Here is a 23,202-nt window from a genome sequence, read left to right on the forward strand (position 1 = left end):
AACCCAGCTCTTGTTTGTTTTCCTTGTCAGAGTTCGAGGTTTTGTTGGCCAAAGTGAAAAGAGTTATTAAGGATGTGTCCCCAGAATCAGGGGTTCCTTACAATTCAGGTTTAGATCAAGAGGTTTTTCCCTCTACCTCGGCTTCAACAGCCACGATTCCTTTTCCCACTCTCTTCAAGGATGTAATGTTAGCAGAAAAAAGGGGGGTGCCTGTTACCACTAAACCTGTTTTGACTTTTCCTAAGAAATTATATACTCTGCCGCCTGACATTATGTCTTTGTTAGCTACTCTCATTGTAGATGCTCCTGTGTTGCAATTAGTGTCATGTGCGTAGCTGAATAAGGAAGGCGATGAGTTTTTTAAAGTCATCTGAGGAGAAGGCGGCGGATCATCTTCTACGAAAAGGTCATGAGGCCTTGGCCACTGTCATTAGAGCAGTGACTACCAATTCAATCTTTGCTAGGGCGTCCGTTCTTTAGGTGAAAGAACTGATAAGAGTGGTGCCTCCAGAAAATGTTGAACTTCAGCAGTGTCTTTATAAATTGGTCAGGGTGTCTGCTCTTATGGCTGACTTGAGCCTTGATTGTCTGCAACATGCCTCCCGTGCCATGGCAGCAGGGGTGGTGGTCAGGAGAGGCTTAAGGCTGAGACATTGGAAAATAGACACGAAGTCAAAGTTGCCTTGACTGCTACTCCCTTTTTAGGATGGAAGTCATTTGGAGAGTCTTTAGATCCGGTTTTAGTTGAAACCCGTGACCAAAAAAAAAAAGGGCCATGCCTATGGGGCGAGGGGAAGCTCGTAGGGGGTTTAATTCCTCATTTCAGAGTTCCTTTCGTCCCTACAGAAATTCCCCCTGTGCAGGTTATGCTGGCTTCAGGGGCACTGACAGAGACAAAGACAACCGAGGCTTGGCATTCAGAGGGTCCTGGAAACCATCCTGGTCCGACAGGAACAGGGGACAGAATAAGAATTGATTGGACTCCTTCGCCAACAGTGCAGATTCCAGGAATAGTAAGCAATGATGTTGGGACCAGTTGGGACCGTCTCCTGGACTTTGCCAGGACCTAGGTGCTGATCACCACCGATCAGTGGGTTATTAGTATGGTTACCTGGGGTTATTCAATAGATTTCGTATCTGTTCCCCACGATTTTCTTTTTGTAACTCCTGTCTCCAGACAGCGTTCCAAAAGGCTTCTGATGGAGCAGGTTATTCTTCGTCTAGTACAGATTCGGGCCGTAGAGCCGGTTCCTATGATGGAATCATGGCAAGGCGTGTTTTCTTTGCTCCTCTTGGTTCCAAAGAAGGATGACACCTGGCGTGAGATTCTCGACCTGAAACGTCTAAACTGCTTTGTGAGGAAGCAGACCTTCAGAATGGAGTTGTTAAAGTCCATCAAGAGATCGGTCCACCCGGGGAATTGGCTTTCATCTATAGACTTGTCAGAGGCTTATCTGCACGTCCCAATTCACCTGAGGTATCGTCGTTTCCTGAGGTTTGCTTACAATCAACAGCAGTTCCAATACAGAGCATTGCCTTTTGGCCTGTCATTTGTGCCCCGAGTATTTACAAAATTTATGGTAGCTGTCATCGTGCACGCATGGGAATTCAGGCCTATCCATATTTGGACAATGTGTTGCTCATCTTCAACCGTCTCACATTCTGCTACATCTGGGAGTCCTTTTCAATATGGAGTTGGCATTAGTATCTCTACCAGTAGAGTGTCAGAACAAGCTCAGAGAGACTATCGCTTCTTGAATGCTGAAGAAGAAAGAGGACCTCGTGTTTCAAATTTTGGGACACTTGATTGCCTGCCTGGACTGTACTCCCTGGGCCAGATTGCATCCAACACCTCTCCAATGGTTTCTTCTTCCTTATTAATTAGTGATCATGGAAAAGCAGCATTTGAAGATTACTCTTCCTTCCAAGGTCAGGGAATCCTTTTGATGGTGGCTTTCTCTGGCACTGGAGAGGGGTACAACAGATGCGAGGCTATCTGGCTGGGGGGGCACACTGTCTTGATCACCATGCTCAAGGAATATGGCTGGAAGAGGAATTCCAGTTCAGTATCAATTGGCTAGAATTGAAGGCCATACACATGGCTCTGTTACAGTTCCAGGGGCTAATTCAGACCCGTCATGCCTTGGTAAGAACAGACAATGTGACGGCCAAGGCCCATGTACACCATCAAGGCGGCACGAGGTCGCGAGTGCTTATGCAGGAGGCGGATCGCTTTCTGGCCTGGGCAAAGCTGAACCTGAAGTCCATAGCGGCTGAACACCTGAGCGGGGAGGATATTCCCCAGGCAGACTGGCTAAGTCACCAGTGGATAGACCCTTTGGAGTGGTCGCTGCTTCCGGCGGTGTTCGATCAGATTGTACACAGGTACGGTCCTCATCCACTGGAACTTTTTGCAACCATGCACAATACCAAGCTCCCAAGGTTCTTTGCCAGGCATCACTGCAGACAGGCAGAAGAGATGGATGCTCTAGTGTCTCCCTGGCCTTCAGGGTTGCTGTATACACCTTTCCTCCGATGCCAATACTAGGTCTGGGGCTGCGGAAGATTGTAGCGGAAAGGGCGGAAGTCGTTCTCATTGTTCCATATTGGCCACGCAGACCTTGGTTCTCGGAGCTGGTGTCCATGTCGGTTCAACTTCTGTGGCCACTTCCTCTCAGAAAAGGCCTGCTTTCCCAGAGTCCTCTTCTGCACTCAGATCTCGGCTGGCTGAGACTTCAGGCCTGGAGTTTGAGCGCAAGCTCTTAGTGGATAAAAGGTATTCCTCTCGGGTTCAAGATACCATCCTGGCGTCCAGGAGGGCGTCCACCTCTTGCATATATCAACTTACCTGGCCTGCCTTCTGTTCTTGGACAGCAAAGCACGACGTCCTTCCAACTTCTGCTAGAGTGTTAGAAGTTTGGGGGTTTCTGCAGTCTGGTTTAGAGAGTGGTCTTTGTCCGTACACCATAAGGCAGCAGTTCTCTGCTCTATTGTCTGTTTTGGACATCAGGGATTCTGGTTCTTCATCTTTGCATCCCCATATTAGTCAGTTTCTGAAGGGAGTGAGTAATTTGGCTCCTCCTCCTATCCACAGGTTTCCCACTTGGGATTTAAATAAGGTTTTAAATACCTTGACCAAGGCTCCATTTGAACCTCTCAGTTCTATTGCTTTGAGGTATTTGTCCAGGGTTTTGTTCTTAGTGGCGATAACCTTTACTGCCTTGAGCCATTTTTGGAAGGGCGGTATAGAAATAGAATGAATGAATGAATAAATAAATAAATAAAATAACCTCTTCTAGGAGGGTCTCGGAGTTGGCTGCCCTTTCAGTGAGAGATGAGTTGTGTATTTTTCAAAAAAGAGTCAGTTGTTTTAAAGTTGGATCCTACCTTCTTGACGAAGGTCAATTCTATTTTCCACAGAAGCCAGGAAGTGGTGTTACCTTCGTTCTGTTCCAAGCCCACGCATCCTAAGGAACGTGTGTGGCATAAGTTGGATGTGTGACGGGCTTTAAGAAATTATACCCACCAAACTCAGTCTTTTAGGAAGACGGACTCTTCCTTTGTTTCTTTTCAATCAGGCTCCCTCGGGACCAAAGCTTCTAAATTGTTTTTGGCCTGGTGGCTTAGGGCTTCGATAGCCTTGTCTTATGAGACACTGAACCTACCTGTGCCCAGAGGTATCATGGTGCATTCGATGAGAAGTGTGGCTGCATCGGCAGCTTTCTCAGCAAGAGCTCCCCTGGAGGAGATTTGTAAAGCGGTCACATGGAGTTCTATTTCTCCTTTTGTGAGACACTATAAGATTTCTTCCTTCTTTGATCCCCAGGCGGTGGTTGGAAGGACAATTCTTCAGCGGGTGGTCTAGGCATCCGCTCCCCGCCCTTGACTTCATTCAGCTGGGTACATCCCGTCAAGTTAGGATGCCCTCCCCATTCCTCGGAAAAAGAAACATTGGTAGACTTACCATGAATAGTTCTTTTTCGAGGTATGGGGAGGGCATCTGGCCCTCCCGCGGATGCTGGGAAAGGAATGATATTCTTTGGGTGGCGGGGCAACTCCCAGGGTTCAAGATTGTGCTATCCCTGTTCTTTCTCTTCCTTTGGAGATCTCTGGATTTTCCCTGGTTGACCTTTCTTCTGTTCTTGTTCATTCTGTTTCTCTGGTGGTTGAAAGCCAGAGTTTTTTCTCCAGTGTGGGGCTTCAGGTTTTTCGCTCACAGTACCAGAACTGGGTTGGGTGTGGCTGGAGCAGCATAGTATATACAGATCTGAAATCTGATTGGCCCTGTCTTGAAGCATGAGAAGGCTGACAACCCGTCCAGTTAGGATGCCCTCCTCATACCTCGAAAAAGAACAATTCACGGTAAGTCTACCAATGTTTCTGTCTCAGTTTTAATATGAAATTAGTCCCCAGCCTCCAAGGAGCTCAGAGTAGCATATATAGAGAGTTTATACGTTTTAATGACCCCTCACAATAATCTCTGAAAGAAGTTGGGTTGATATATAGTAACTAGTCCAGGATAAAGTGAGTTTCATGGCTGGGTGGGATATAAGATTGGGTCTCCCAGATACTTTATGTAGTGTGGGAGGTGCTGGAAGCTCACTATCTGGATAGTGATCCCTTGCATTCATAACAATGGGTTCTGCGCCTGCGCAGTGACCTCACGGACCGATTAGCTAGCTCCTCGCTCCGCCCCTAACTGCCCTGCACGAGACCGTGCTCTTCTCATCCCTGGCAGTTGGGGCGTGTCTCTTTCAGTTTCTGTTTGACCGCCATTGCGTCAACACCTCGGACTGTTAGATCCTCGGCTAGTTAGTAAATTGATTTATTGGTAAAAGACTAGGAATGGATTAGGACGACGAATTGGTTTTAGGAAATTTGGACTGTAATTGGACTTGGATTTGGATCACCCGCAAGGACGTAGTAAGCATAAAAACAAACGTTACGATAGTGGGATGGCTGAGGTCATGTCGACTAAGGACAGACCCAAAACGACTTTCAAACGCTGCACGGAGTGCAATGCGAAACTGCCTTCAACTGATACACATGATGCCTGTTTGTTGTGCCTGGGAGAGCAGCACAACCCCGCAGGTTGTAGAATTTGCTCGTCATTTTCGAAGCAAACCTTGAAGAATCTAGCGCTAAGGCTTCGGGCGGCGCTATATGATGATGCGCTGCGCCCGCCGACCCCTAGACCGTCGACATCGATGTCGGGGACCACTTCGATGTCGACCACGATGTCGAAGACAAACCATCCTTCGATATCGAAAGCGAGCACTCCTACGGTGGACTCTGCCGGTAGGCAGTCGAAAGCCACTGTGTCTGCTGAGTTTAAGCAGCCGGCTGATGCAAAGAAGAAACGTCACCGGCATAAGCGACACAAGCAAAAATCGTCTACAGAGGAGGATCAGGGATCTTCGCCCCCTCGAAAAAGGACTAAGAAAACTCGGGTCCATAGTCGAACTCCGTCTCCATTGCCGCTCCAATCAGATTGCGATGATTGGGACTCTGCTGAGTCGACGGCTTTGACACCGTGGAAATCGGTATCGAGAGAGTGTCAAGGTTTACAGGCACCGATGGAGTCGATGTCTGTATCGATGTCGACAGTCACACAACCGCAGCTGAATGCGCCAATGTCCTCGGTATCGACACATAACGTGGTGTCGACTGCAAATTCCCCATCGATGCCAGCGTCCTCTACACTGACAAGGTCGGTGTCGCAAATGCAGGACAGGACGCTTACCTTACCATGCACGGTATCGACTGCCGATTCGGTATCGGCTTCGACGTCGAGGGATGCTTTGATTCCAGAAAATATAGAGCAGGCAGCCGCAAGACCTTTTCAACATCGACGGGGTGCGATGGAACTTACACCAGCTAGAACCCCATTGATCTCTCCAGCCATAACTCCGGGACAGGGGTACAGGTTGGAGGACTTTCTGATTTTGGGGAAGATGCAACAGAGAGGGAGATAGCGGCAGGATCTGGAGCGAGAAGGGACTTACTAGCCCTTTTGGAGTCGACAGATACGACGCCGACTGAGCCTACTTTCCTTGGTTTCCCGGATCGGGGAGTGAGAGTTCTGTCGGTACCGAGTACTCCATCACTACTGCCGGTACCGAGGACTCCGTCGGGATCCCCACAGCATGTACCACTACATTTGCCGGCTGTGTTGAGGCCAGTGCAACGTGTTTCAGCAGCAACTAGCCCAATGCTTACGCAAAGGCCACCTATGGTGGACAGGGCGACAGTGACGGGACCGTCTCCGATGTTTGTACGCCCACCAGCTACGTGTTTTACCCAGCGGACTGTTGCACAATCTGATCACTCATGCGGTTTCACGCATACCCCACCGGTGATTTATCCAGCGGACTACGCGGATTACAAGATATGGAAGGCGCAGCAACAGTTGCGGGCGGTGGCAACTCAACCTGCGGTAGTGTCTGCTGTGGAAACTTTATCCGCCAGCATTCCAGTAGCGACATCTGCTCCTCCAGCAACACAACAAACAAAAGTGCCTGTTGCACCATTGGAGATGTCGGATTCCGGAGATGCGGATTCTTCGGATTCTACGGGGACTGATGAGGACGATCCTTCCATTCCAGAAGAGCCTATGGAACCTGAACTGCCATCCGATGTAGCCCCGCACACTTTGGTTTCGCCATCGGAGGAGCTGAAGGCGTATCACATTCAGATACGTGAGATGGCGGAGGCATTGGGCCTTGAATTGAGGCAGCCTGAGATGGACCTTAAGGATCCTGTATATAATATGATGGCACGTGCTAAAGTGTCTCACCCAGTTGCTTTGCCCATGATACCAGCGATAACGAAAGCGGCACAGACTGCATGGGAGGTCCTACAAACATCGACAGCTACCTCACGTAAACTTGAGGGCCTATATCGGGTGCAAGAGACTGACTGTGGCTACCTTATGAAGCACCCGGAACCAAATTCTTTGGTTATAGAGTGCGCCTCTTCGAAAGGGGGAGCGCGGCATTCGACGCCCGGTGATAAGGAGGGCAGAAAACTTGATGTTCTGGGACGGAAGGTCTATGCTACGTCAAGTTTGGCAATCAAGATTGCTAATTACTCGGCTTGTTTGACGAGATATGGTCACCACATTTGGGACACACTGTTCCAAGATTCAGCAACGATGTCATCTGAGGAATTTCAGGAGAATTTTAAAAGGACATATGAGAAAGCGACGGTCATTACGCGGCATTTACTGAGTACATTTAAACATGCTGCAGAGACTGAGTCACGTGCAATGACCACTGCGATTACCTTGAGACGCCATGCGTGGCTACAATCAACAACTTTGCAGCAGGACATGCGCGATAAAATAGAACACTTACCATTTGATGGCAAAGGGCTCTTTGCCGAGATGACAGATTCCATGATGCAGTCGTGGAAACAATCAAAGTTCACTGCCAAGACGTTCATGGCAGCAGTGAGTAGTCAGACATCAAAAAACTTTGCTTATGGACGTCAGCAAGGCCGCTCCAGATACAGACAGGACAGAAGGGACTATAAACGGCAGTATAAGCCTTATCAACGCAATAAGCCCTATGTCCAGCGCCAGAAAGGACAGAAGCCTGGCAAGGACCAACATAAGCAGTCTCTTTGATGGGATGGTCCATCCACCTCCTATGCTACCGACAACACTAGAAGCTCGGGAACCCAAGGCCCACAACAACGGTCTTGTGCAGGTCAGCATTACCATCAAACTGGCCAGTCACGCGCAAGCATGGCACAACATAACATCAGATCAATGGGTATTGAAAATCATAAAGTGTGGCTACGCGATAGAGTTCAAAGCTTTGCCACCTTTTCAAGGAATAACCTATACCAGGTCAACCCAGGTACTGATGGAGGAAGTACAAGTGTTGTTGGAAAAGCAGGCAATTGTGCCAGTGAGGTGGGTGGACAGAATGCAAGGATTCTATTCCTGTTATTTCCAAGTCCCCAAGAAGGACGGGGGCATAAGGGCAATAATGGACTTAAGGCAACTGAATTGGTATGTAGACACGAGAAAATTCAGGATGATAACACTACAAGGCATTTTACATCTTCTTGTGCAAGAAGAGTGGGCTGTCACTTTGGACTTGAAGGATGCCTATTTTCATATAGGTATTCGCGAAGGACATCGCAAGTACCTGCGGTTCACCGTAGGAAATACAGCGTACCAGTATCAGGTTTTGCCATTCGGCCTGTCCACAGCGCCAAGAGTGTTTACCAAAGTCATGGCGACTGTAGTTGCTTTCTTAAGGACCCAAGGGATAGTGGTGTATCCATACTTGGACGATTGGCTCCTGGTCAGTGACGAAAGAGAGAGATTACTTTCCCAAGTCCAGTATGTACTCACTCTTCTGAGAGACCTAGGAATCACGGTGAACCAGAAGAAGTCAAGGTTGCACCCCCAGAGGCGGGTCGACTACATTGGTGCGATTTTAGACATGCAAGAGAAAAGGGCTTATCTGCCGGAGTCCAGGTATGCCCAGATCAAGGAGCTTATACATCTTTTCCAACAGCAACCCAAGCAAAGGGCTGTGTCGATTCAGAGGCTCCTAGGGCTCATGGCGTCATGCAATACGACTGTTTGCAATACAAGGTTGCATATGCGACCTCTACAGACTTGGTTTCTGATGAACTTTCGACCAAATCGCGACAGCCAGCACAAATGGCTAACATTCCCATGTGCGGTACTAAGGTCCTTGAAATGGTGTACACTTGCGAGCAACTTGCTTTCAGGCGTGCCATACCAACTGCTCACGCCGGCGTGCAGTGTAACAACGGATGACTCCCTACAGGGATGGGGAGCACATTGCCTACAACATCAGATTCAGGGGCGGTGGACAAGTCTGCAGGCGAAAAAACACATAAACTACCTGGAACTTCTTGCAGTGTTCTTGGCCCTAAGGGCATTTCAATCCCTACTGCACGGGAAGGTGGTGCAGATCCACCTGGACAATACCACCGCAATGGCGTACCTAAACAAGCAGGGGGGTACGGTCTCTCGGGTGCTGTGTGTGCTGAGTCAAAACATCTGGAATTGGTGTATTGCTCGGGACATAATTCTGATAGCAATACACATAAAAGGGGTGGACAACGTTCAGGCAGATGGACTGAGCAGAGCCCTGGTATACAACCAGCAACACGAGTGGGAGATGAATATGGACTATCTGTCGGCACTATTCAACAAATGGGGATGGCCGACTGTGGATCTGTTTGCGACGGCTGTAAACACAAAGTGTCCGACATATTGCTCTCGTGCGGGAGTAGGCACGGGATCCAAAGGGGACGCTTTCCAGTACAGATGGACGAAAAGTCTTTTTTACCTGTTTCCACCGCAACCACTAATATCAAGGGTGGTGGCGCAATTGCTCAGGGACAGCACGAAGGCCATTTTGATAATGCCATGGCGGCCCAGACAACAATGGTTTTCAACAGTGCTACGTATGTCAAGGGGAGTATACCACAAGTTTCCCAATCAGCCGGACTTGTTGTCTCAAGATTCAGGGGCGATAAATCATCCCCAAGTAGAGATGCTTCGGCTCACAGCGTGGCGCATAGGTTATTAAAAAAGATTCTATTAAACACTAGAAAGAGGTCGACTCGCCGCAATTACGACAGTAAGTGGAGACGTTTTTAACTCTACGCTAGGGAGCGTGGTTTCTTACCAAGGCAAGCATCGGTAACTCAAGTGTTGCTGTATATCACAACCCTCAAAATGATGGGCTTGGCGAATGCCTCTTTGAAGGTACACCTCTCAGCAATCTCTTCAGAGCATGGGGGATGGGACAAGTCTACAGTGTTTTCCCATCCGGAATGCAAGAAATTTCTGAAGGGGTTAAATAATCTGTACCCACCAATTCGGCGCCCACATCAGCAGTGGGATTTGACTTTGGTGCTACAGGCGCTGACTCAGCCGCCGTTTGAACCTATGGCAACGGCCTCCTTACGTTTTCTTACCATTAAGACAGCCTTCTTAATAGCGATAACGACGGCACGGAGGGTAGGTGAGCTAGCTGCTCTCAGAATGGACAAACCATATATGCAAGTTTTTCTGCATAAGGTCTCTCTTCGGCTGGATCCGAAGTTCCGCCCCAAGGTAACGTCTGATTTCCACATTAATGCGGATATAATTCTTCCAACATTTTTCCAGAGCCCGGAATCACGGCTAGAAAAGGAGATGCATACTCTGGATGTCCGTAGAGCGCTCCTATACTACTTGGACGCCACTAAGTCTATTCGACGGACTAGGAAACTGTTTGTCTTGTACACGGGCTCGGTTAAGGGAAAGCCGGTCTCACGACAGAGGTTGGCTCAGTGGATTGTGAAGGCAGTAAAGCTAGCTTATACTGCGCAAGGCAAGGTGCCACCAGGGACTATCACAGCTCACACTACGAGAGCCTATGCCTCCTCTGCAGCGGATTTGGTCGGTGTGTCGATGAAGGATATATGCAAAGCAGCAACATGGACGTCAAACCAACCCTTCATTCGGCATTATGCAGTGGACCTGCGACAATCAAAGGAAGGAGAGTTTGGGCGGAGTGTACTGAAGAGGGTCCTGCCGTAGATACTGCCCACCACCAAGGCAGCAGCTGGCTAATCACCCATTGTTATGAATGCAACGGATCACTATCCAGATAAACAGGTTGCTCACCTGTAACTGATGATCTGGAAGAGATCCGTTGTATTCATAAGACCTGCCCAGACCTCCCCACGGTTTTCGAGCAGGACCAGGTTGGGTTTCAGAGAAATAGAGAAAAACGACTGTCGGTCCACCAGAAACTGAAAGAGACACGCCCCAACTGCCAGGGATGAGAAGAGCACGGTCTCGTGCAGGGCAGTTAGGGGCGGAGCGAGGAGCTAGCTAATCGGTCCGTGAGGTCACTGCGCAGGCGCAGAACCCATTGTTATGAATACAACGGATCTCTTCCAGATCATCAGTTACAGGTGAGCAACCTGTTTTTCCATCCTATTCAGAGTATCCTAGTGGTAAAATGAGTCGTTAGCCATGGCATTGAAGCTAATTGCTTTATTATGGCATGCATTGCTTTATTATTGGCAGCTCCTCCTCTTCAGATTCATGTAGATGATTATCAAATTTAATAATTCAATAACTTTATGGGCATTTTTGTTTGATAATGCCAAATCCTTTCATTCATAGTACTGGTATATTATTTCTTGTTTACACAGTCAGACAGGTGTTATTGACTGGTTTGTTTTATCCAGACATCGAGTCCTTCCCAAGGACCTGGGATGGCTGAATTTTATTGTCAATTGTTATAGATATCGTCGCAGAATATAGGCTGTTCCCAGTAAAGCTGCTTTTTGTAATTGGCTGATGGTGATTTCTGTGGCCCCTATGGTGTTGAGGTGCTCTTCGAGGTCTTTTGGAACTGCACCCAGGGCGCCAATTACCACTGGGATGATTTTGGTCTTTTTCTGCCACAGCCTTTCAATTTCAATTTGTAGATCTTTGTATTTGGTGATTTTTTCTATTTCTTTTTCTTCTATTCTGCTATCCCCTGGTATTGCTATGTCGATTATTTTGACTTCTTTTTCTTTCTTCTCCACTACAGTTATATCTGTATTATTTCTTGTTTACACAGTCAGACAGGTATTATTGACTGGTTTGTTTTATCCAGACATCGAGTCCTTCCCATTATTATTATTATTATTATTATTATTATTATTATTATTATTATTATTATTATTACATTTATATCCCGCTCTTCCTCCAAGGAGTCCAGAGCAGTGTACTACATACTTGAGTTTCTCTTCCACAACAACCCTGTGAAGTAGGCTAGGCTGAGAGAGAAGTGACTGGCCCAGAGTCACCCAGCTAGTATCATGGCTGAATGGGGATTTGAACTCGGGTCTCCCCGGTCCTAGTCCAGCACTCTAACCTCTATACCACGCTGGCTCTCACTCTTGTATATCTGGATTGTGATCTGTTGTAACCAAAAGGAATGGGGTTCTGCGCCTGCACAGGGACCTTGTGGGCTGATAGATTAGCTCTTCATGACGCCCCTCCCGCCTGCACGTGCCGTGTCCATTAAGAGTGGTGGTTGGGGCGTCTCCTCCTCAGTTTCTCTTTGACTGCCTTAGTGTTCACACCTAATTGCTGTTGCTCCTCGGATACGAGAAACTACTTTGAACTCTTGGTTTTGACCTTGGATTTGGACTGGATTACGTTTTTCTCTATGCAGACAAATTTGTTGACAGATCGTTTTTCTCTGCAAAACGTTTCAAAGAGATAAATTTATGAGAATTGCTCTTTTAATCTGGAAGATTTAACTCTGCTCTTCAAGCATATGAGATGTCAAGTTCTCTTATGCTTACTGATACTGTCAAAGGCAGAAAAATAACATCATTGAAAAGAAACAGATCTGATCTGGACAGAATGGACAGTAAAGAACTGGCTCAAATGTTATAGGTGAAATTTGGCACTGTGACAGTTAAAAAGAACAAGTTATCTGTTGACTTTTGTGGAATTAAAAATTTCCACTCATGCTCTTAAAGAGGATCCAGAATAATTTATCCATTATCAAGCTGTGCTTGCAGAATTGCCTTAATTGTAATCTTTTATTTTACAGTTTGTTTCAAAAGTCCTTTTTCTACATTTCTTGTAAATACCTCATTTTGTTCTGCAAACTTGTAAATATTAATTACCCATTTTCCCAAATTAATTCAATTTCTCTTGCACATAGACAAAATTGGGGAAACACCATATTTCTGGGTATTAATATAGTGCAATCTTTTTCTACTTTATAGTTGGTGGTGCAGGTGCTAATATTTCTTCCAAAGATAGTTTACAAAGCCATACATCTGACTCCACAGCACCATCCTTGAAGGAACTGGAAGATAAAGTGAGAAGTTTAAATCAGAAATTGTCTTCAGCAGAAGAAGAGAGAAATACTATTTCGAAAGAACTTGAATTGGTAAAAACAGAAAAAAGTCAAGTGATGCAGGAATATGAACGGCTGAAGTCTGAATTCAGTATACTCCAATCTTCTCTTCCTGAAGAACAGGCTGACTTGAAAACACAGGTGGAAGTCCCCAAAGATGCTGCAGAATCACAGCAGGCAGAAGTCCTCCGGCTACAGCAAGCTCTGCTTGGTATGAAGCTACTGGGAATTAAGGGTTATATTGTTTCTGTTTTTAGCAGGTAAAGATAGGTTTAGGAAAACATTGAGCAGCACCCAGACTAGTTAAGCATGACTAAGAACCACTGAAATCAGCAGAACAAGTTAGTTATGACAAGTTTCTCTGCTAACTGGGCAAAGAGACACCTTCCAAAGTGGTGAATTTATTTATATTTAGCAGAGGAAGAGCAACTGACCCAATTGAACCCCAGCACCACGTCCCTCCAGTGGCTGGTGTCTATTTTGTGGGGTGGGGTGTCTTTTTTAGATTGTGAGCCCTTTGGCGACAATCCTTTTTCTATGTAAGCTGTTTTGATAACTTTTTTGTTGAAAAGTGGTATATAAATAATAACTTGTCATTCATTTAATTAATGTAATTAATGACTTAATAATTAATAAATTAAGTCATCCATTTCACGAGAGTTACTCATAACTATCTTAGTAAGGATGCTGTGCATTGAGACTAGACTACAAAGAGGACCTTTATATGCAAAGTGTTTACATATGGGGCGAGGAGAGGGAGACTTGGCAGTTTTCAATTCCAGTAGCATTCCCTTTGGATGCAGTGCTACTCCAAAATTTCCCTTATCATTGAGTGGGGGTGCTGCCACCTAAAGGGGGAGGTAGAAGAATCCCCATGCTATGTGCAGCTCTTTGGATCCCAGCCTAGTAGTATGAAAATATGGTATGTCTAAGAACACCTACACTAGAAAAGTACTGGTTGTTATCCTGAATATAGAAAAAATGCTTAGAGACCCACCTTTGTGCTCTTTTTGTTATATAAGTGAAAAATAGACCCAGTCCAGGTGACCAACGTTCCACATGGTAAGGTTTTCTGCTATTTGGCTGTCTGTATTAATGGACATGATATTAAATTCCACCCCCCTGCTATGTTTTCTAATGTATGGTAAAGATTTGGTGGCTTTCACACATGGTTGGGTATCTATATTGGCTAATCTATGGTGAATGGTTTAAATGGGCAAGGTATTCCACCAAGCTAGAAAGTCTTGTGGCTAGAATAGTCTTTTGAGGAACAGCTTGTCGTATCTTCTTATCCATAGTTTCAGAAAGTTCAGTTATCTGTTGCACTTTGAAAGATTTAAATATTTGCCATCATTGTGAAGGATTTCACTATTCTGTTTTTGGTTTGTTTGAGGGATTTTTAAAATTAAGAAATAGTTATATACTAGCTGACCTGTCACAGAGCATCTGCACCCCTAGTTCTCCCTGTCTCCCCACCCCATCCCTTCAGCCCCAGTTTGTTGTCCACGGCCGGCCTGGCCGCTGCTTCTTCTTGCCGCCCAGCCAGCTTGGCCTCCATTTTCTCTCCCTGGCCGCTCATCTTCCTCTCCCCCTCTCCTCACTCATGAAATCTCACGAGAGCTGCCACACATGGGATTAGTGACTAGATAGATAGATAGATTTGAAGTTACAATTCTTTGTATGATAGAGGGGGCTAAATTGTGTCTGTTTTATCTTGACTTTAAGGTGTAAAATAGATGGACTCACAAACTTAAAAGCAGTGTGATAGAGGACCTCACAAAATAGCCAGGAATGTTTCGTGTGTGTGTGTGTGAGAGAGAGAGAGAGAGAGAGAGAGAAATGTTTCATTAACCCAGGGGTTCTCAAACCTTTTGATACCGTGACCCGCAGGGTATTAGGGGTATGCCCGAACCGGTTCGGAGGCCATTCTGGAGGCCTCCGAACTGGTCCGGTTCCGAGCCGGTCCGGCGGCTCAGCACGGAGGGGGGTTGTAGCTTTAAGGGCGGGGGGTAGTACTTATTCTCCCCCCCCCCCCGCCGCTCTTCCCCCTCCGGCGCTGTGGTTTGTGCAAAAGTTTCTGGGGCGGCAGCGTTCCTCCCTGCCGCCCCTGGCCCCGTCATCAGCCTGCTAGAGCTGACATACGCTACACGCATGCGCCCGTTCTGGCGCGCGTGTGCACTTGTCGCCGCCGCGCGCGCGCTCCGCAGACGTCACACGTTGACGTGTGATGTGTTCGGAGCGCGCGCGGCGGTGGCAAGTGCGCACGCGCGCCAGAACGGGCGCATGCGTGTAGCATATTTCAGCTCTAGCAGGCTGATGACGGGGCCAGGGGCGGCAGAGAGGAATGCTGCCGCCCCAGAAACTTTTGCACAAACCACAGCACCGGAGGGGGAAGAGCGGCGGGGGGGAGTACTCCCCCCCCCCGCCCTTAAAGCTGCAAACCCCCCACCCCGTGCCAATCCGGACCGGTTCGGAGGCATGCACATCACTACAGGGTATCAAATCAGTGGCACTTGAACTGTGGGTCAGAACCCCTGGGGAGGTTGCAAAGAGTTTTAAAGGACATCAGAATGGAGCTGTCAGAAGTAGGGGTCTTACCTGATGTCTCAGAGGCAAGGGGATAGTCAGGAGTGGCAGGAAGTGGACAGGAAGATGGGAGCTGAAAGCTACCTGCTCCCCCACTGCTCCTAAAGCCAAGAGCTGGCACAGCAGTGGTGCTGCTTTGGTCAGCATACTGGAGGAGAATTCTTTCTCTGGGACAAACTCTTTGCTCCTGGCTAATTCTGGAACTCAGAGACATGGCTGAGGCCCCTGCTGCCCTCCTGATTCCTTGCCCCCTTTGAAGTTGCTTCCAATCCCCTGGGGGTCCCGACTCACAATTTGAGAATCCCTGCATTAACCTCTTCGAAGCAACAACATTATCAGCATGAATTAACTTTGGAGATAGTGAAAACAGTATAAATCGTAGCCTAAAAGTAGTTATTACTTTTAAACAGTGTATTACTTTAAATGTATCCCAATATCATTTCTGTAGTGGCAAATCATGCTAGGAACAAAAATGTTCAAGTGACAACAATGGGTTAATGTTATAGCTGTAGTGTTAGCTGTGTTTATTTGGAATGTGTTAATTCAAAGTATGTTTGTTTAAGATTGCAGCTTTAAATGCTGTCCTTGTGTTCTTGCCTTTAAAATCTATTACATCAGCTGGTTCATTCTTCCCTTGGAGAATTACCATATTTTTCCATTGTGTTTACAGATGCAGAAAATGAAATTAAAAGGCTTAAAACATCAGATCAGGTAAGTGAATTACTAAATACCATTTACATCAGACCTAATAAAGTAAAAACCTGGAAAAAGATGTGCATATTTTCAAAATTCTGTGGTCTACTTTAACGTTTTTGTTATTGCATGAAATTTAACTGTTGATCTTGGGAATCTTGGTTAGCTCCACTTTGAAAAGTTCATACATTATTTGCTTAGAGATTACTTAATGTAGACATTAAATTGCAAGACATGACATTGCTTATAAATACTAGAATTCATATTTAAGGAAGAGGCTCTAAAGATGGTCTTTAAAAATATATATATTAAAGGCAGAATATAATATCACAGAATGCATAATAACTCATACACTTTAGCTTCTTAGAGATCAGGTCTCTATTATTATAATAGAGGTTATAAATCCAAAATGTTAACCCAAACAAATCTGAGCATTTTATGAATAAAACACATCTTTCATATCTGAATATAATAAGTAGGCAATATTTTATCATAATAAGTAGGCAATATTTTATCATAATTTCTTTGACTGATAACAAAATTAAATTGTGCCAAAATTCAAAGAAAGAATATGATTTTGATTGACCTGTTCAAAGAATGCAACAAATGGGTTAATTTCTCTGCCATAGCTACAAACCAAAGCTTATTGTACCATTCACCTAAAGATAATATTCCATGATTCCAATTTATAGTTATCACAATTCTGGACACTATCATATAATTCACCAACTCTTTAGATTTTATTACTTTATTCTCTTAAATAAATATTCCTAACAATGCTAAGTTGAGGATCTATTTTAATGTCCTGATTAATGATTTTTACCAATTTCTGAAAATGCCAAGTCCCAAAAGGTTCTAATCCTTGGGCATATCCACCATAAATAAAAATATGTGTACTTCTCATTGCAGTTATTCCAAGAGCATAGATTTGTTTTTTTAGTAATATATCCAATTTTACTGGACTCATGTACCATCTATAAATTATTTTAAGATAATTTTCTCCAATTTGAGCCTAGGATGAAAATATAAATTTAGAAAGCCAAACCCTGTTTCATAGGAACATAGGAAGCTGCCATATACTGAATTAGACCATTGGTCTATCTAGCTCAGTATCGTCTTCACAGACTGGCAGCAGCTTCTCCAAGGTTGCAGGCTGGACTCTCTCTCAGCCCTATCCTGGAGAAGCCAGGGAGGGAACTTAAAATCTTCTGCTCTTCCCAGAGTGGCTTCATCTCCTGAGGGGAATATCTTACAGTGCTCACACTTTTAGTCTCCCATTCAAATGCAATCAAGGCGCACCCTTCCAGTCCCCTTCATCAATTACCATTCATAAATCATTTCCCTAAACTGATTTTAATCCAATTAATGGTGAGATCTCATACTCAAGCAGAATAGCATAAAGTTTAGTTGATGTATTGATATCTAATATTAATTTTTCAAATTTAGCAAGTTGTCTTTTGGCTGCTTCAATATTTTGTTGAGAAGAGAAAAAAGAACACAGTTGTAACAAATGTAGCCAAATAAGTGAGGAAATTTGACTAGAGAATGGCCAAGGATAACTAAGCTGAAAGACACAGGCATTCATTAAGTTGGGCAGCCTTGTAAAACTGCTTCTGAAATGTTTGACATCACATTTTCCTCCTCCTTTTTGTGACCTTTAAACAGCAGAAAGCTGAGGATCTGGATCGTGATCCATTGTGGTAATAAGGAATGGGTTCTGTGCCTGCGCAGTGACCTCGTGGGCTGATTGATTAGCTCCTTGTGACGCCCCGTCCCACCGGCACATACTGTGCTGTTAAAAGAGGCGGTTGGGGCATCAATTTTCCAGTTTCTCTTTGACCGCCTTAGCGTTCGAACCTCATTGCTGAAGCTCCTCGTAATTTGATAAAATGGATTTCTGACTTGTATTTGGACTACGGATTTGGCTTTGTATTGACAGATGCAGGCATTGGAGAGGGATCCCTGGGGGATGCATTCCAACACACATGGAGTGTGGGACTTCTTTATCTGTTCCCACCACTGCCAATAATAGGACGGGTGTTGACGCAGATTATTCGGGACAGGGCGAACTGCATTCTGCTGACACTGTGGTAGCCGCACCAACCGTGGTTTGCGCCACTTCTGCAGTTATCTCAAGGGACCTGTCACAGGTTCCCTCAAGTTCCAGATCTACTGCAAAGAGAGCAAGGAAAGATCTGGCACCCTGAGGTTCACACCTTGAAGATGACAGCCTGGAGGATCGGTCTATGAGGGACATTCTACTCAACAGTAGGAGACAGTCCACACGAAAGAATTACGCTAGCAAGTGGAAACGTTTCAGAACCAATATGAAGGATAGGGGAGTGAAGCCCTTTCATGCCACTTCTCGAGACATATTGTGTTATCTGACTTCCTTGAAGCTTAAAGGCTTAGCTAATGTGTCCCTCAAGATACATTTGGCCACCATTTCAGCTAAACATAGGGGTTGGGTTGGGATGACTGTGTTCTCTCACCCGGAATGCAAACACTTCATGAAAGGATTGAATAATTTATATCCACCTATACGGGCGGCCGATGGAACAATGGAGTTTATCTTTAGTATTGTCTGCATTAACAGAAGGGCTGTTTGACCCTTTGGCAACTACACCCCTCAGGCTACTTACGTTAAAGACCACCTTTTTAGTAGCAATCACGTCTGCGAAGCGGGTGAGTGAGTTGACGGCCCTTTGGGCAGATAAACCATACACTCAATTCTATCCTCATAAAGTGGTCATGAGATTAGACCCATGCTTTCGCACAGAGATTGTTACAGACTTCCATATTAACCAAGAAGTCATATTGCCTGCCTACCTTTCAAAATGCTGAGACGCCCTTAGAGTTGGCTCCATTCCTTGGACATGCGAAGAGCCCTCTTGTTTTATTTGCAAAGGACACAGAGTTACAGAAAGACTCTCTTTATTGGATTCAAAGGGAAATGTAAAGGTTGCCCAATTTCACGCCAACACCTGGCTCATTGGTTGTTGGAAACTATTTGCCTGGCGTATAAAGTGTCAAGGTGTTGCCCCACCAAAGACTGTACATGCTCACTCAACTCGGGCATACACGACCTCCGCAGCCCACTTGTCTGGCATCAGGCTGTCGAATATCTGCGTGGCGGCCACATGGTCTTCACAGCTGCCGTTCATCAAGCATTATGCATTAGATTTGCGGATGGCTAAAGAGGCAGATTTTGGGAGGAATGTCCTTTAAAAGGGTGTTAGCATGAGCATGGGTTACTGCACCCACCTCCTAGAGGAAAAGCTAGCTAATCACCCATTCCTTATGACCACAACGGATTACATTCCAGATATACAGGTTGCTTACCTGTAACAAGATCTTGCAGTTATCCGTTGTAGTCATAAGCCCCTCCCAGCCATCCCTGCTGCAGTACCAACTATAGAAAATGGCGGAGAGTACATTACAGTTCAACTTGTGGATCGTCACCTTAGGCGGTCTACGAGAAATTGGAAAATGGACACTCCAACCGCCTCTTTCAACAACTCAGCACAGCATGTGCAGGTGGGACGGGGCGTCGCAAGGAGCTAATCAATCAGCCCGCGAGGTCACTGCGCAGCCGCAGAACCTATTCCTTATGACTACAACAGATCACTTCCAGATCTTAAGTTACAGGTAAGCAACCTGTATTTCTTGGGCAAGAACGTTTGCATTGCACAAAAGGGTTTAAGATGCCACCTATTACCCACCACAGCTTTAAAGCCATTGAGGAAAAGACACCTACCAACCCAAGGTTTTGTGAACTCGGGATGTGCACGAAATGGATTTTGCATGTTGTTTCGAGCTTGAAAGCCACCTATTGGCGGAGCGGAGAAATGACTCAGCTAGTGAGCAAGAGATTGCTGGTTTGAATCCCTGCTGGTATGTTTCCCAGAATATGGGAACATATTCCCAGAATATGGAAAACACCTATATCGGGCAACAGCGATATAGGAAGGTGCTGAAAGGCATCATCTTGCACTGCACAGGAGGAGGCATTGGTAAACCCATCCTGTATTTGTCATAAATCTGTTAGCTCGACTAACCCAACAGGATTTACAACCCCCTTCAGCACTCCCCCTGTGAGTTAACAGAAAGTAGCAGCGAAGCTGCACGAAGGAAAACAAAAAGACTCACAAAGAATATAGTAAATGAATCAAGTCCCCTGAACTGAACTAGGTACCCCCCTCTAACAATAACTGAGTAATAACTGAAAAGAAAACAACAGAGCAAGGAATGAAAGAGAACAAAGGACACCAGGGCAAGGAATTAATGGAACAAGAACACAGAGCAGGAAAGAACAGAACAAGGGCAAACTGGAACTCGGAAAAGTTGAGAATTCAAAATAGAACACGGTCCACGGTCAGTGAAAGTTGCTAACAGCATCGGTGGAAATCACAGACTGCTTGATATATGGCTCAAGAGAACCAGCAGCCAATCAGGCTTCCCTGAGTCAGCACTTCTGCTTCCTCTCTTGTGATCTCCTGCGCCTGCGTGTGTCCCACTGAGCTTTCCTTTTGAGACGTCTTCTCAAGACAGGTGAAATCCCAGCCTCCTCCTGATCAGGATTCATGTCTGGCGGCTGTTCCCTTTCCTCAGCTCCAGAGTCTGGTCTCTCTGCCAAATCCTGTTGCTGTGCCTCTGAGCCCTCACTAGCAGGTGAATCCTCCAGTTCCTCCTCTGACTCTTCTGAGTCAGAAGTCTATGCCATGACAGTATTCTACCAAAGAAAACCACATGGCTCTGTGGTCGCCCGGAGTCAACACTGACTCGAGGGCACAACTTTACCTTTTTCGAGCTCGAAACAAAATACAGATGGCCAAAATGTTTTGTTGAAACAGCGGTTGGCCTGGTTGTTTCGATGGAACAAACCTTGAAATGTTTTGAGTGTTTTGGCCAGAGGGAACATTTGGGGAATTTGAAACACCCCATTGTTCCCCATGGGTTGCTCCTAGGGATACGAAAGTGGGTTGAATGGGCTGGGCATGATGGGTGCTACTTACCACCCAACTCACAAAAGAATTGGTTATTGTTTGTATGATAACAAGCCAACCAAGAACCAAGGAGATCGCAAGCCAATTCGAAGCCAGTGCAAAACCAATTGCCAAGGGGAAAGCAGTCTTCCAAAATGGCACTGAAAAGGTCTCTAATTGATACAGGATTGAAACAGAAATGGCTCGTTTCGAGTCAAAACGTTTTGCACATCCCTACTCTGAACTTGTTGCTACATATTCTTTTTATGAAAATGCTTACTACATTTTCTCCCATCATCATTAGTAAGTAGAAGCAATGCATAATCTCTGTGGCTCACTGATGAAGAGAGAAAGCAGCACAGTATTTTTCAGGTCATAAACTGTGCTGTAAAATATTGGAACAAGGCAGATTAATGTACACACAAGAGTTTACTGCCTCATGGGATGAGGCTATAGTTCAGTGGTAAAGCATCTGCTGGTGTCCAGAAAGTTCTGGGTTCAATCCCCAGCGTCTCTGGGTAGTGCTGGGAAAGACTCCTGCCTGAAACCTTGGAGCTGCTGCCAGTGGGTGTAGTAGATAATACTATGCCAGATAGACCAATGACCTGACTTGGGATAAGGCAGCTTGCTGTGTTCTCCCTCTAACAAGTGTTCGTATTTCCTTAAGAAAAGGCACCTTGAGCCTTCATAACACTGTCTCTAAGGCAATAATTCTGTTCTCTAGACTTGGATAACTTTTTTTTAATTATATAAAGTTGGGAATTATTTGCCAGTATACTTAACACTTATAAAAGTGTTTGCCCAGACACTTAGGGTTCAGTTACAATTTGAACAAGGAGGACTAATATGCCAATGCCGGATTTATAGTTTGTTTGATTGTTATTTACATTTATATTCCGTTTTTCCTCTCAGGAGCTCAGAGTGGTGTACATGGTTATTTTTATGACTGCCTGTTGGGCTAACTGAGCAATTTTTGGTAGTAGTTAAGAGTGATTTCTAGTTCTCAGAAAGCCTGTCAATGTTGCAAATGATTTGTAAAGCTGGCTTTTTAAAATAACGTATTGATATTTATGAATATACTCAGATCAGCTTTATCCTATTAAATTCAGGGTCTTTTTTCTGTCTAAATTAAGGAAAGATTCCAGAAAGAAACAGCAAGGTTACAACCACAGTGTGACAATTCTACTCATATATCCACTGAAGGACAGAACATGGAAGTAAATCAGTTGAGACAAAACTTGGAAAAGAAACAACAGGAATTTAATGAAAGTGTTGCTGAAAAAGACATGCTAATAATAGAACTGGAAGAACTAGACAAGCAGAATCAAGAAGCTACACAGGTAACATTTGTGAACTAACTAAACAGAAGAAATTGTATGTAATCCTAAAGTGTGGGTGGGTGAGTAGATGGATGGATGGGTATTCATTAGCTATATTTAAAATTGTCAGCTATTCTGCTTTTAAAATTTGCTTATCAATTAGATGTTTTCATTCTAAAGAGAAATGATATAATTCTTCAGGCAATGTTTAAGGTTGATTTTCTTTTTAAGTGTTAACATTCATTTATTTCTCTGAAAGCTAGAGCGTTTCAGAAATCTTCATTTGTTTCAAGCATTCCTTTTGGGTGACACAGTATTTCTAGTTAGATTCACATAATACTGTGTCTGACCAATAGCACTTCATGACTTGATTTAACAACCCACTGGCTCAGAACAATGTAGAGCACAAGCTAATATGTATTTGCTCTGTGCTAGATTCAATTGTCCTGAAAAGCAGTCTTGAAAATAATGGTTGACATACTGCCCAGCCAGAAGAGGGCAGAGCAAGAGCCTTGCTCTCTCATGAAGCAGCTTAACAGCATGCAATGTTTGCTTTGCAGCACTGGGCAGGGGATTTTCACCTCACTTTCTGTCCTACAAAAGCCCTTTTAAAGTCTAGGAATATGTCCGCGAGGGTCACAGAACCTTCATGGGCATGTTCTTCAACAGAGAAAGGCCTTTTGTAGGAAGGAGAGAAGCAAA

General features: G+C 45.2%; 1 protein-coding gene across 5 annotated transcripts in view; it reads left to right on the forward strand.

Annotated features, from left to right (window-relative positions):
• Nucleotides 1-23,202, forward strand: part of TRIP11 (thyroid hormone receptor interactor 11) — an 86,160-nt gene that overhangs the window by 27,522 nt on the left and 35,436 nt on the right. For 3 of the 5 annotated variants that reach the window (XR_008307970.1, XM_053252909.1, XM_053252910.1), the window contains exons 7-9: nucleotides 12,784-13,128; nucleotides 16,174-16,214; nucleotides 22,315-22,521. Coding sequence is in view for 4 of the 5 variants with exons in the window: in XM_053252909.1 (XP_053108884.1) it covers nucleotides 12,784-13,128; nucleotides 16,174-16,214; nucleotides 22,315-22,521 (593 nt within the window). In the remaining variant the exon portion in view is untranslated. Of the gene's footprint in view, nucleotides 1-3,984; nucleotides 4,363-12,783; nucleotides 13,129-16,173; nucleotides 16,215-22,314; nucleotides 22,522-23,202 lie in introns of those variants that run through there. The other 2 variants (XM_053252932.1, XM_053252921.1) reach the window with 2 other exon arrangements.

The sequence above is a fragment of the Hemicordylus capensis genome, chromosome 1, assembly GCF_027244095.1.
Source record: "Hemicordylus capensis ecotype Gifberg chromosome 1, rHemCap1.1.pri, whole genome shotgun sequence".
Classification (NCBI taxonomy): domain Eukaryota; kingdom Metazoa; phylum Chordata; class Lepidosauria; order Squamata; family Cordylidae; genus Hemicordylus; species Hemicordylus capensis.